Source organism: Mesocricetus auratus, unplaced genomic scaffold (assembly GCF_017639785.1).
Source record: "Mesocricetus auratus isolate SY011 unplaced genomic scaffold, BCM_Maur_2.0 Super-Scaffold_100006, whole genome shotgun sequence".
NCBI lineage: Eukaryota > Metazoa > Chordata > Mammalia > Rodentia > Cricetidae > Mesocricetus > Mesocricetus auratus.
This window is the reverse complement of record NW_024429190.1, coordinates 15194711-15207877: the sequence shown is the minus strand read 5'-3', so window position 1 is coordinate 15207877 and position 13167 is coordinate 15194711. Positions and strand designations below refer to the sequence as shown.

The following is a 13167-nucleotide window of genomic DNA, read 5'->3' as shown; positions in this document are numbered from 1 at the left end:
GAGCCTTTAACAGGAGGAGCCCGAGAAGGGTCTTCAAGCCTGGAAGGGCACACCATGAAGGCACCAACAGGAAACCCTTTCTCTTTAGTGTCTCAGCCTTCAAGAGTGGATTGCTTTGCTACATATATCTGCTGCAGGCTCAAAGGAAACCTGGCCAATTGTGGACTTAAAAACTCCAAAACTGTGAGCCCAAGAACCTCTCTCTATAAGCTGATAGTTCAGATTGTTAATGACAGCTGTTGAGACAACTAATGCTGGAGGTTTGAACGTGCTCCCCTGTGATCATCCTTTAGAAATGCAATACTCGAATTCCTAAGTTAATAGCATTTGGAGGTGGGGTGGGGTGCTAATTAGGATTAGTGTGACCACGGGAATGGGACTCCTTGGAGTTAGTGGCTTTACAAGAAGAGAATGAGCTCTAGCTCACCCTGCAGGGGCCTACACCACATTGCACTGCAGCAGAAGGCCTCAGCGGCACCCAGCAGATGCCAGAGCCACCATCTTGGACTTCCAAACTCCAGAACCAAATGAGCCACTTCATAAATTATCCAGTCTCAGGTATTCCATTACAATAGCACAAAATGACCTAAGACATCTGCAAACAATCCCTTCCTTACATTTATACCCCTTAAAATGTGGCTATGCACCCCCACACACACACACACTAAGAGATGGACATCTTCTCCACCCTCTAAATCTGGCTTACTTTGACTGGCAATAAAAGTGAGATTTAGACAAATTTGCTCCTGGTTTCTTCAGCTCTTAGCCGTCATGGGGCTCATCTTCACGGTTAACTGGATTTGGAATCACCTAGGAGACACACCTCTGACCATGTCTGTGAGTTCATTTCCAAAGAAATTCAGCTGAGGAAGGCCGCTGTGACAGCTATTCTTGGTTGTCAACTTCACTACCTCTGGGATTAACTGGAATCCAGAAATAGAGGGTATGCCTGTGAGGGACTTTTTTTTCTTGGTTTTAAGTGGGTGGACTCACTTCTAGTCTGGGTCTACAGGCTGGAAGATTCATCTCTAACCAGGGCCACACCTTCTGCTGGAAGCCTAAGGACATGGAAGACAGAAGCTCTGGCTCTTTGCCTGCTTGCCCTGGCCTTGCCAGCAAGTCCGCTTCTTTGCTGCCATTAGAGCCTATTTCTTTGGGATTCCAGCATAAACTAAGACCAGCTGAGACATCCAGCCTGGCAGACTGAACAATTACTGGACTCTTGGATTTTCTGTTCACAGCCAGCCATTGTTGGATTAGCTGGACTGCAACCTGTAAGTAATTCAATAAATCCCCTGTGTGTGGGGGGGGTCAGGGAGATTCAGTCTATAAGTTCTGCTATTCTAGAGAACCCTGGCCAATATAATCACCCTGAATGTGGGCAGCATCATTCCATGGGCTAAGGACAAAAGAGGGGCTGAAAAGATGGTTCAGCAGTTAAGAGCATGGGCTGCTCTAACAGAGAATCCAGATTCAATTTCCAGCACCCACATGGTAGCCAACAAACATCTGCAACTCCAGTTGCAGGGGATCCAATGCCCTCTTCTTGCTTTCCTAGGTGCCAGGCATGCACATAGTGTACAGACATGCATGCAGGAAAGCACTCATCACATAAAAACGAAAATAAAATAATTTTTAAAAGAATAAGATGCACCGAGTGCCATCATTCTCTCTCTGCCTCCTGACTGTGGACACAGAGCAACCAGCGCCCACTGCCACGCCTCCCCGCCGCCATGGACTGCACAGGAAAGAACTGTGAGCCAGAGAGCATCCTCCATTCTTTTCTTTGTTTACTTCTTCCACTTTCTTGTCATAGCTACAAGAAAATGATACAGTTCACTTAAAGTCTAAATTTTGGAGGATGCAGGCTTCAGAATAAAGAATATCCCCCAACTAGTCCTAGGACTGTTTAAAACTGCAAATCAGAGATACCACCCTAAAGGAAATTCCAGCCCAAGTACGATTACAGATGCATTCTACCAGCTTCCAGAAAGCAGATCATCCCAAATCAAGTCTAGAATCTCAGAGAATTTTGAAGAAAGAAGGAATGCTCTAGAACTTATTATGTGAGTCCATAAAACAGTAAAAACAACAGAAGCAGGATGTGCCTGCCACATCCCAATGGGTTGGTCCCCTGGTAGGACAAATCCAAGATGTGGTCAAGATGAGGGGACCAGGGATGGCTTGGCAGCCCTGGATGACTATGGAAGGGTGCTGGTCCATACACGTGAACTATTCTCCTTGGTTTACAGGTCATTTTCTCCCCAGATACAAATACACTCACCAATCTGTGAGTATCTGTGCCCTAACCTTCTCTTCCTGTGCTGACTCCAGTCATGCTGGGCTATGGCCCATCCTAATTGTCACCCAGGAAAACCTAAATCAGCTCACCAGCTCCACTGGCTCTTAGTTGATTTAAAGGTCACACAGATGGGGACTTGCTGTCCCTATGCTTCCACAGAGCAACCTGGAACAGAAGACCAATGTCTTCTGGCCACTGGCCACTAGGCTTCTGTCTCCTAGGTAGATCATACCCATCTGTCTGACTACACCATCCAGATTTCTGGATACAGTTCTAAACTATCCAGGACCCAGAGCTGAGGGCCTGGCTGAGCCTGGGTCCTTCTCACAGATGCACTGGGAGCAGGCCCTGCTGGACCAGTTCCCTCCGTCTCATAGGGTGTCATGAGAATGGGATGAGGGCCATCCACAGAGAACCTCCTGGTACTTCAGGTAGCAATAGAAGGACTTGTGGGTGTGTGGTGATCCCACAGGCTGAGCACTTGAGGACTTCTGGGTGAGTTGGGGCAAAAGCATCACCCAGACTGAACAGACTCTAGATGGGGCGTGGCTGCCACAGGAACAATAGACCACAGTTGCAAATCTGCAGAGTGAGCAAGAGCCTCAGGTCACCCAGGGAGGACAGACGTAGGAAACCTGGGCCCAGCTAGAGACACAGAACAGCTGGCCTCTGACCCATCCTAACCTGTTTCCCTTACCTGCCCCAACCTGCTTTATAGTACCCCTGTGCCCTTCCCCAACCAGTAATGAATTTTCATGCCAGAGACTCTGAGGAGCCGTGAGACATACCCAGCTCATCCCACAGCCTGTGGGCTGAGGGAGTCTGTCCCCAGCTCTCCCACCATACTGCCCACTCTTTCTGGCCCCAGAGAAAGAATAAGCTAGCTCCATGTCCTGCCTGGATGGGGGTCAGCCTGGCTCCTATGTGTTTAGCACGAGCAGTAGCCAATTATTCTAATCCAGATGCGGGCCCTGCTCCTCTGGTCTCCTTTAGAGCTGCCACAGATAATGGGAAACTGTTGGCAGGCTGCCATCTTGAAGCTAGGCGTACATCCTTGTTCATGACCTGAGGAACTGGACTTGGCTTCGGTGTCCTGCCTTAGATGCTTAGGGTGCCTGGGCCCGGCCTGGGATAGGGCCTAGAGGAGTCTGACTTTGCTGGCACCCTCGGGCCATCTTTATGAGATGGAAGACCCCTGTCCACCCACAGGAACTACACTGGCTTCAGGCCCCACCACTGAAGCCACACCATCTACACTGAAGGCCCAAGCCATGGCTTGGGGAATCTTCACAAAAAGAGCTGCCCAGCTGGAGGCAGTGCCCTTGTGAAGCCAGATCCTTGCAAACGTTTTTATTGTTGGTAGTAGACAGGGACCCTCGAGTAGTCCGCCCCTCCCACCCATTGCAGGGGGGGGGTCTCAGGAGGCAGCTGCTGGCCGCTTGGGTGGTCGAATTCGGTCATTGATCCAGTCCACATAATTGGATACACGAGTGTAGACTCCTGGCTTGTTGAGTCGCCCACAGCCATCACCCCAGCTGATGATGCCATACAGGTAAGCCACACCATTCTTCTCACAGGCCAAGGGCCCACCTGAGTCCCCCTGGAACAGAAACTTGGCTCAGCCACACACGCACCAGCAGCCAGGAGCCCGATTCAGGAGCTCATGGACTTCCAACCCTGCAAATGTCCTGAAGTAATAGGAGTCTCCACTGTTCCCTAAAGACAGGATTTTCAAGACTGAATGCCTGAGGACAGGTGACAGGCATTTCTGAGAAGTGTGGCCTCTCTTCCTGACCCCAATCACTCAGGAAGTCATCTCATTCTCGAACTTTCAGAAAAACATTCTCACCTCCACACCCCATAGCCCCGATCCTACCTCATGAGGAACACATGGAAACTCTGTGGTCCCAACATGCCAGTACCACCACTACCGGAAATGCCTCCTCACAGCCTGGCACACTTCTCTACATCTCTTAGACCATGTGAAACAGCCCCTCCCCCAGGAAGCCCTCCCCAATGACCCCAGAATCAAGCCACACCCACTCTAACACTTCTCGGAAAAAGGGTTTGACCTGTCTGGGGCTCAGTTTCCCTACCTGCTTAAAAGGCACAAAGCAGCCCCTTCATGTTGAAGCAGGCTGACATATAACCATGACCACGGCGTGGTCTATAAAGCCCTTGACAGACGTTAGTTATTGATTGACTGATTGATTGCTGAGGACACAAGAGGAATTTGGGCAGAGAACTGTAGCCTTTGAGGCCTGATGTTGCACGGATAGCCCTGGACAGCGGGGCTCTATCTGGACAGCGTGTGATGCTGGGCCTGTCTTTAGTTTTCCATCTGTTTAGATGGTTCTCCTCCTATTGCAAGGATGCTCTTAAGGAGGCGCCAATTGGTTCACAGTGGGAGAACTTTCTGTCTTAGGCCCTTGAGCTCCTTAGGGGCCAGGAAATTCCCCTGTGGGCCAGTGAGACCCCCATCGGTGTGGTCCTGGTGGGGGCCTGGCAGTAGCCTACCTGGCAGGCATCAGACTTGCAATCGAAGTAGCCAGCACAGAGCATGTTGGGGCTGATGTCGGCACCGTACACTTCGGGGCTGCTGCACTTGTGGTCAGCAACAAGGGGGACCAGTGCTTCCCGCAGGGAGCTGGAGTAGTCACTTGCATCTGTGGAGTACTGCAGTTTCAGGGCAGGCAGGATCATCATGCTGCCTTGCCCCCTACCCGGGAGGCACTGGGGACAGCCCCCACTCACTCTCGTCCATGTGGCCCCAGCCAGCAATCTGACACTTGTGTCCCACAGGGAAGGAGCTGCCTGCTTCAGGCAGGCAGATGGGCTGAACAAACTGGGAGCGGACTGCACAGCGGTCCCCCTTCTTCTTCAGCCGAATCAGGACTGGACAGGAGAGAGGGCAGAGGTCAGCCCGGACAGTGAAGCCCACACTAGACAGAGACACCCGGCAGGCAGTCCCAGGAAGTGGGCCGGTGGCCTAAGAGACCAAAGAGGAAGGACACCAAGATCCCTCCAGCAACTCTGACCTCTGACCTCTGACTTCTGTTTGCCCTTGTGCTTGCCTGGCTCCTACCTTGGTCTGAACTCTGGTTTGGGGTACACAAACCACACCCCCACCCTGAAGAGGCCCTGAGCTCACCAAGGTCATGGTCGTTGGGGTTGAACACCGAATACAGGGAGTAGGGCACGTACTTCTCAATGCCAAATGTCTGCGTCACGTCCGTTGTGCGGTTGAAGAAGTGCTGACCCAGGACCACTGTGACGCTGTCCCTGGGGGGACTGCACAGGAAGTAGGCAGGAATGGCCACCCAGCCCTCTCCTCCACACTACCATGTGTCCCCAACCTTGGTCCTATACTTGTTGGTCATGGCCAAGCAGGAGAGTCACAGCCCTGGGACAGTTCTGCACAGACGTTTTCAACGCATGTGACAGCAAGGTCAGGCCCAACAAGGATGGCCGGACCACAATGATCCTGGCTCAGGAGCTCTATCTTCAAGGACAACTTCATTCATGAGGTGAAGTCTGCTCTGAGGATGGGCCACATGGGTGGAGGTTTGATCTGCCTAGGGGCCCCGCCCCAGCCTAGCCTGGCCTGTAGGGCCCCGGGGGCAACTGCTTTGCCCCCATGAGGAACTGCTGGCGCTTTTCTCTTCGGTCCAGTTAACCCTGGTGTGTCAGGGCTGCAGTCTTTCTGGGTGGAGACACGAGCGAACCTCGGGCCCTCACTCCTGGGAGCCGATTCAGTGGACTGGACCTCAGTTTCCCTAGCTGTGCAGTGACCCTGGAGGTTCTACTACACACTGTAATGGAGCACCCTGATTCTCTGCCTGGGCGAATGCCCCTCAAACACCTAGACCTAGGCACAGGGTGGTACATGGGACATGCCCCAACTCTGGCACCTTCTCCATCCCCACCCCACTACTGTGCTCTTGGAGAGGCAGGGTCTATGCAGATGTCAGGACCACGCCCGCCACTCCTCCTACACAGGTGTGTGTACAAGGCAGCTACGGGAGATGCCCCACCCTCGTGTTCCATGACTACCTCAGTGCCCAGCACAAGCATCAGGCCACAGTGTGACCAAAGACGTGTTAGGGGAACAGAAGAAATGGTCAATGGAGGGAGGGATGGGAGTGTGCCGAGGCTGGGTGGGAGCGTGTGGCATGGGTAGGGACATGGGATAGACAGAGGAGGGACGTGGCATGTGGGTGGTCCCTGAGAAGAGGTGGCTGAAGGCAGCACGGAAGGGTGAGCATGTGGAGATAGAGGGCTGGCTGGCTGGGTGGCTGGGTGGCTGGGTGGCTGGGTGGCTGGCTGGCTGGGTGGCTGGCTGGCTGGGTGGCTGGCTGGCTGGCTGGCTGGCTGGCTGGCTGGGTGGCTGGCTGGGTGGCTGGGTGGCTGGCTGGCTGGGTGGCTGGCTGGCTGGGTGGCTGGCTGGGTGGCTGGGTGGCTGGCTGGCTGGCTGGCTGGCTGGCTGGGTGGCTGGCTGGCTGGGTGGCTGGGTGGCTGGCTGGCTGGGTGGCTGGCTGGCTGGGTGGCTGGGTGGCTGGGTGGCTGGCTGGCTGGGTGGCTGGGTGGCTGGGTGGCTGGGTGGCTGGCTGGCTGGGTGGCTGGGTGGCTGGCTGGCTGGCTGGCTGGGTGGCTGGCTGGCTGGCTGGGTGGCTGGCTGGCTGGCTGGCTGGCTGGCTGGCTGGCTGGCTGGCTGGCTGGCTGGCTGGCTGGGTGGCTGGGTGGCTGGCTGGCTGGCTGGCTGGCTGGCTGGCTGGCTGGGTGGCTGGCTGGCTGGGTGGCTGGGTGGCTGGCGTGGCTGGGTGGCTGGGTGGCTGGGTGGCTGGGTGGCTGGCTGGCTGGGTGGCTGGCTGGCTGGGTGGCTGGGTGGCTGGGTGGCTGGGTGGCTGGGTGGCTGGCTGGCTGGGTGGCTGGCTGGCTGGGTGGCTGGCTGGCTGGGTGGCTGGGTGGCTGGGTGGCTGGGTGGCTGGCTGGCTGGCTGGCTGGCTGGCTGGCTGGGTGGCTGGCTGGCTGGCTGGCTGGGTGGCTGGCTGGCTGGGTGGCTGGGTGGCTGGCTGGCTGGGTGGCTGGCTGGCTGGGTGGCTGGGTGGCTGGCTGGCTGGGTGGCTGGCTGGCTGGGTGGCTGGGTGGCTGGGTGGCTGGCTGGCTGGCTGGGTGGGCTGGCTGGCTGGCTGGCTGGCTGGCTGGCTGGCTGGCTGGGTGGCTGGCTGGCTGGGTGGCTGGCTGGCTGGGTGGCTGGGTGGCTGGGTGGCTGGGTGGCTGGGTGGCTGGGTGGCTGGGTGGTGGTTGCCCTGGGGTTCGGGCCAGTGTGCTCACTTGTTGGCGAAGCAGTGGGCTGCGGACACTACCCAGCAGGTGTGGACGAGGCTCCCAGCACAGAAGCTGTTCCCAATGTAGATGGCAGCCAGCCAAGGGTGTGAGCCAGGCAAAGACGACGAGCCGCCAATGATGCGCGGCCTCAAGAACGTCCTCTTCTTGTGTCTCTTGCCACAGGTTGGACGCGCGGTTGGGGCTGACGCGGCCAGGGTCACCAAGACCTCCGGGGGTTGGGACTGGGTTCTGACCAGGGATTCTGGGAGTGGAGGCCATCAGTTCACACCCCTGGGTTTCCCTGGAGACAGGGAAGATCCAGAGGCATCCTACCTGGACCCATAGCCCAATTCCTCAGGCCTAGCCCTGCTCTGAGCAGTCACCCTGGGAGCCTCTGTCCACCACTCTACAGAAGGGGAGAGTATAATGCAGGCTACAGGCCTTGGAGAGGTCGGGCCATCTGATAGAGTGAGCTCTGTCTCTCCTATAGTCTGGGACCCACTGTGACACACCCAAGATAGCCAGATATTCCCAGAATGAGAGCCAACCACCACAGGGTGCCACTGAGTCCCTTCCACTGGCTCCCGTCTGAGGTCCTCAGGGAGCTACCACCCTACTCCGCCCACCCCCACCTCTCAGGGTTCCCGCACCACAGGCTGTCAGGTGGCAATACTCCCATGACACGGCGTTGTCCTTCACCACATAGCACCAAGGCCTCTCGTCCTTGTCCGGGTTCCTGGGCCAGACAAAGGAGTCACACCACCACTCCCCCTAGGGAACCACCCTAACACCCAATGGGGTGGCCGCCCACACCAACACCAGAGCTATGTGCATGCTCGGCAGACCCTGGTGGGAACCACCCTAACACCCAACGGGGTGGCCGCCCACACCAACACCAGAGCTATGTGCATGCTCGGCAGACCCTGGTGGGAACCCTTGGCCCCACTCTCCCAAGAGACAGAGTTAATAGCCATCTTGGCAGTGTTGACCCCGGTGAGCCTGGGAAGCCCATTCTGTCCAATTCTTTGCCCACACACAATGAGGCATAGCGGCCGTTAGGTGCTGACCGGCAGTAAGCGTGAGGGCCCAGGCCAAGCAGGGCAGCAGCGCCCACTGAGTCCACATGGAGCTCCTGGTAGAGCAGATCAGAGTTCCAGGCCAGGCAGCTCAGGCCCGAGGCAGTGGTGCTGGCCACACCACGGTACTCTGTACCGTTTCCCAGGATGCAGAGCTCGGTGGGAACTGCGGGCACGGTGGGTGCAGTGAGGCCAAGCCACACCCCCGCCCCACCCCGCCCCGCCCCGCCCCGCCCGCTACCATTAAAAAGAGTGGCTTACCAATGTTGCAGAACCGCCCAGCGTAGCCCAGCGGGCAGGCGCAGACGCTGATTCCCGTGCCCACAATCAGGTGGCAGGTGCCTCCGTTCAGACAGGGACTGCTCAGGCAAGCTAGGGGAGAGCTCAGACACTGAACCTGGTCTCCCGGGACTAACATAGGGGGCAGAGTTCTTCCCCTGAGTCCTGTGGTTGGGTAGCCTTATGCTTGAGCGAGGAAGGGAGGGGCACCTGCTGGAGGGGCGTGGCTCACCACCCCCACAGTACCCTAGGTCTCACTGAAGCTGGCCGGGACATACCTGTGTGGTGGGTGCCTTCACACCGGGCCTGGCCTGCGGTGCAGCTGCACTGCTCCACGCTGCCCTGGCTCACACGGGCCCAGTGGTCTCCCACCTCAAAATACTCATAGCGCGTTTCATCAAAGCATTTCTCTGCGAGTCACACAGTGTTCCCACAGCACCCGTGCAGGACCCCTTCCCTAGGCAGGCACCACCCACCCCAGTGGCTACTCTCCCAGCCTCCCAGAATGGCTCCACTCCTGGGCCCCGAGGTCCCCTCACCTGTGCCACAGTCCTTGCCTGTGAAGGCCAGAGAGCAAGCACAGTGATAGGTCACATGGTCGTGGGTACTGGAACATGTGCCCCCATTGAGGCAGGGCCCAGAAGCACAAGGATCAAGGACAGCTGGGTACAGGCAGGAAGGGACACTATGGGTAGTGGCAAGAGTCTTTGAGGTCCCTCCGTATCCCTTGGCTGCCAAGGGCCTCTGGTGACCTCAGGCTGCCCTCTATAGGTTGCTTGGGTGAGCAAGTTCCCACCTCCCAATGCCCCCCCATCCCCCAGCGTCTGAGAAGGTGTCTCGTGGCTCTGTGACTGACACCCTACACTTTTACACACATTCTGCCCGGCCACAGGGTCCCTCCGTGTACCCTGGGACAGCACATAGTTTGTTCTTTTGAACTCCTGGTGCTTTCCAGGGTCTGTCCAAGGGACCACGTATGGCTACAGGGATAAACCTCACCACAAGAGGGCGCCCTGGTACCATCAATGGCCATGGAAGCCATCCACGTCTGGGTGAGGCACCCTATGCTGCCCTCCGGGCAGAAGGCTCTTTTGTCCCTACATACCCCCAGGCTCGGAAGGATGAAACTCACAGACCACCCTGCCCAGGGTCACCACTATCTCCACCCTGCTCTTTGACCCCTATGCCCCTGTCAAAGCCCTCCGGGGGCTCAGGCTAGCCCCTCCACACACCAACCTTCCACAGACAGGGTGGCCTCTGCACAGTAGCCCCAGGCCCGGTCCCGGTCATAGTTGTGTGTTGTAGCACACCTGAAGGGCGAGTTTGAGGATGACATGGAGTCCCTGCCCAGAGCCCCACCCTCCCTGCCTAGGCACCCGGGACACCTGATCTAGATCCACCTGCTTGGTGTTGAATCCTACCGGCTACCGATCTCGTCAAGGCCCACTGTGGGAACTTGGATGGGGTCCTCCGACCCTGCCCCACCCCAGGACTCACCACTTCCTGTAGGCACTTCCCTCAGAGGTACAGGAGTGCAGCATGCGGCCTCCATAGCGGAAAGGGAACCTGCATGGCTGCCCGGACTCAGTGAGCACTGTGGAGGGTGCAGGAGGCAAGGGTCAGGGGTTCCCACTGGGTACCCCACCCCTACCCCATGGCCCACTCTTATAGCAGCCTCGCAATCGCAGAGTCTGACCTACCTTGGCCCCCGGGGGGGCTGCTGGAGGGAGAGAGGGGACTTCCACCGTGGGGCCCCTCAGGCGCTGCCTCTGGAGCACTTGCTATTGAGGTGTTGAGGTTCCCAGAGGCCACAGGGATTGTGGGAGTCACGGGGGTGGCTGTGACATTAGGTCCTGGGGGCTCCGTATGGTTCTAGGAGCCCAAAGGGCCACAGTGATTGTCAGCATGGGACCCTCCTTCACACTTGGACTTGGAGTCAGGATGTCGTAGCCCTGAGCCTCCTTGGGGCAGGTCCAGGGGACAATGGATGTCTCCAAGACCTGCTCTGGCCGTTCTTGCCCAGTCTGAATGGTCCAACAAGCTAGCCTAGAGTCACAGGCCCCCGAGTCATCCTGGTCTTGAGATTCAACCCTGGAGTCAGTTGTGGGGTAGACAGGAAGAGCTGGAAGCTCTCAGAGGCATCCTATACCCCATCTCACACAGAGATGCAAAAGAAACCCTAGGGACCCCACACTCACAGGGCCTGTGCTACACAGGGGGCATCAAGAGGGTCCTAACAAGCCCAGGCCCCCAGGCCCTCCAGACCAGCCTAGCCCAGCACCCCACCTCTCTGTGTGAAGGGCAACCCCCCCCCACCGGGTCACCATACTAGACTCCTAGCCCACTCCTCACTCCTACTCTGGGGCCCTCTCCTCTCTCTGGCCTCTTCCCAGGAACCCTGAGTGGACATAGGGAGCCCTCGACCACAATGTGAGGGAGGAGGTCAGTGCTCACCCTGCCAGCCTGGGGCTGGGTCCCCCGAGGCTCCACCAGCAGCAGCAGGAGCAGCAGGAAGGGACATGGCTTGGATATGGGACAGGGGCTAGGAACCCAGGCCCGTTGCCCCATGGCTCCTCCTGAGCTGGCGTGAAGGGCAGCAGGAGCAGAGTAGCCCGGGAACGTGGCCAGGGCAGATGGGGTCAAGGCTACATGACAATGATTAACCCTACCTCTAACCCACGTGCACCCTGCCAGGATCCTCCTGACATGGCCATAGCTCCACCCTGCAGCCCCAGCTCTGCCTTCCCTGCTGGGGCAGCTGTCCGGCCCTAGTGAAGGCTTGCACTGCTCCTGGTCCCAACGCCACCCTCAAGTCTCAGCCTCTTCCAGGAAGTCTTCCAGGGTGACTTGGGCAGGTCAGGGACAGGCCTCTCTGGCATGTGTGAGTCCTTTACAGGGGCTTGCTAAATGCAGGGTTCTGGAGGTCTTCCCAGCCTGTCACCGACTCAAGGTGAAGATGGTACTGTCCCCAATTCACAGATGCCAATACAGGGTAAAGGGTGCCTCCTCTCCCGGGGCCACATAGCAGCTAAAAAGAGAAGGTTGCTCCCTGGCCAAGTGCTGTGACCAGTGGCCTCAGAACAGTAACTCTCTCTGCTTCTCTATTTGTCTGCTTGTCCTAAACCTGGGGTACCTAGGACCCCCAGATATGCATCCTTACCAGTCTGGGCACTGCTAGTAAGCTTTCCCAGCCCTGTGGGCATAGCTTACATGACCCAAGTTGGGCAGCCCCATAGCTGTGGCGGCAGTCAGGCACTGGGGGCCCTAGGCAAGCTGAAGCAGAAACCTTACACCCATGCCTCCAGCTGTGCAGACACCAAGCAGCATCCAAACTTGTTAAAGCCGGTGCTGGAAGCGTGGTGGGGCATGGTGGGTACTGAGGACATGATGGTACTGGGAAATAGTGATGCTGGGGCACACTGAATACTGGGTCAAATGGTGAGTGCTAGGACATGGTTGGTACAGGGGACATGGAGTTGCTGGGATGTGCATGATGGGTACCAAGCATGCTCTCCACGAAACCTTCCAGCCCGCCCAATTCCAATGCCAGGGAGGGTTTTGGGGTAAGCCCCCCAGCAGTGGGCTGCCCAGTGCTGAGGCATCCTAGGTCCATGGCAGTATGCCTTGCAGGCTCAGCCCAACACCACCCAACGGCCCTTTACCCCCATGTCCTCGCTGATGCCCTGTCCTATCAGGACTTCTTATTCTACAGCCAGGGTTGCTCCTGTCAGACCTTGACATACTTGGCTCTTGCGCTAGACCTTGTCTACAGTCAGGTTTTAACTCAGATGTCCCTCTCCGGAGACTCTCCCGGGTCACCTGAATCAGACTAGGGTGGGGAGCAGGGTCAGTGGGAAGAGGGCTCCACTGCACAGTGGAGAGAGTGGACAGGAGAGAGACCACAGTGACCACACTGTAGCTCTCAAGCAAGGCCCCGACCCCGGATGAGACAGAAGAACACAGATGTCCAAGAAACCCAGGTCATCTGCAAGGGGCAGTGCAAATGGACAACACTGGGGTGTAGCTAGCCTCATTATTCTAGGGGTAGTCTGGAGGCCACACATCTGAGTCTGAGTGTAGGAGGGGATTCTGACCTTCAGCTCCCAGGCACAAAGCTACCTTCTCCATACAGCCACCTCATGGCCAGACACCATTTCCTCCCTGGGATTCTTTCTTCCTGGG

The 13167-nt window shown here is 57.3% G+C and overlaps 1 protein-coding gene across 1 annotated transcript; it reads right to left on the bottom strand.

The window, feature by feature from the left end:
* Positions 1-3637: 3637 nt before the first annotated feature.
* Positions 3638-13149, bottom strand: Hgfac (HGF activator). The gene is made up of 14 exons (XM_013112424.3): positions 11440-13149; positions 10686-10857; positions 10483-10579; positions 10222-10295; positions 9525-9647; positions 9264-9395; positions 8968-9078; positions 8698-8872; positions 8281-8366; positions 7637-7892; positions 5454-5593; positions 5057-5197; positions 4820-4968; positions 3638-3902 (listed from the first exon to the last, which is right to left on the bottom strand). Exons 1-14 carry the CDS (start codon positions 11551-11553, stop codon positions 3720-3722), a joined length of 1953 nt encoding a protein of 650 aa, XP_012967878.1. The 5' UTR covers positions 11554-13149; the 3' UTR covers positions 3638-3719.
* Between the last annotated feature and the right edge of the window lie 18 nt (positions 13150-13167).

What these genes read in the sequence shown, in the direction of transcription:
- Hgfac (XM_013112424.3), bottom strand. Translation starts at nt 11,553, where the DNA reads ATGGGGCAACGGGCCTGGGTTCCTAGCCCCTGTCCCATATCCAAGCCA. An exon ending in GGCCCTCACGCTTACTGCCG is followed by an intron (nt 8,367 to 8,697) that starts GTCAGCACCTAA and finishes TGTCTGGCCCAG; the next exon opens with GAACCCGGACAAGGACGAGA. An exon ending in CCCCAACGACCATGACCTTG is followed by an intron (nt 5,198 to 5,453) that starts GTGAGCTCAGGG and finishes TCTCCTGTCCAG; the next exon opens with TCCTGATTCGGCTGAAGAAG.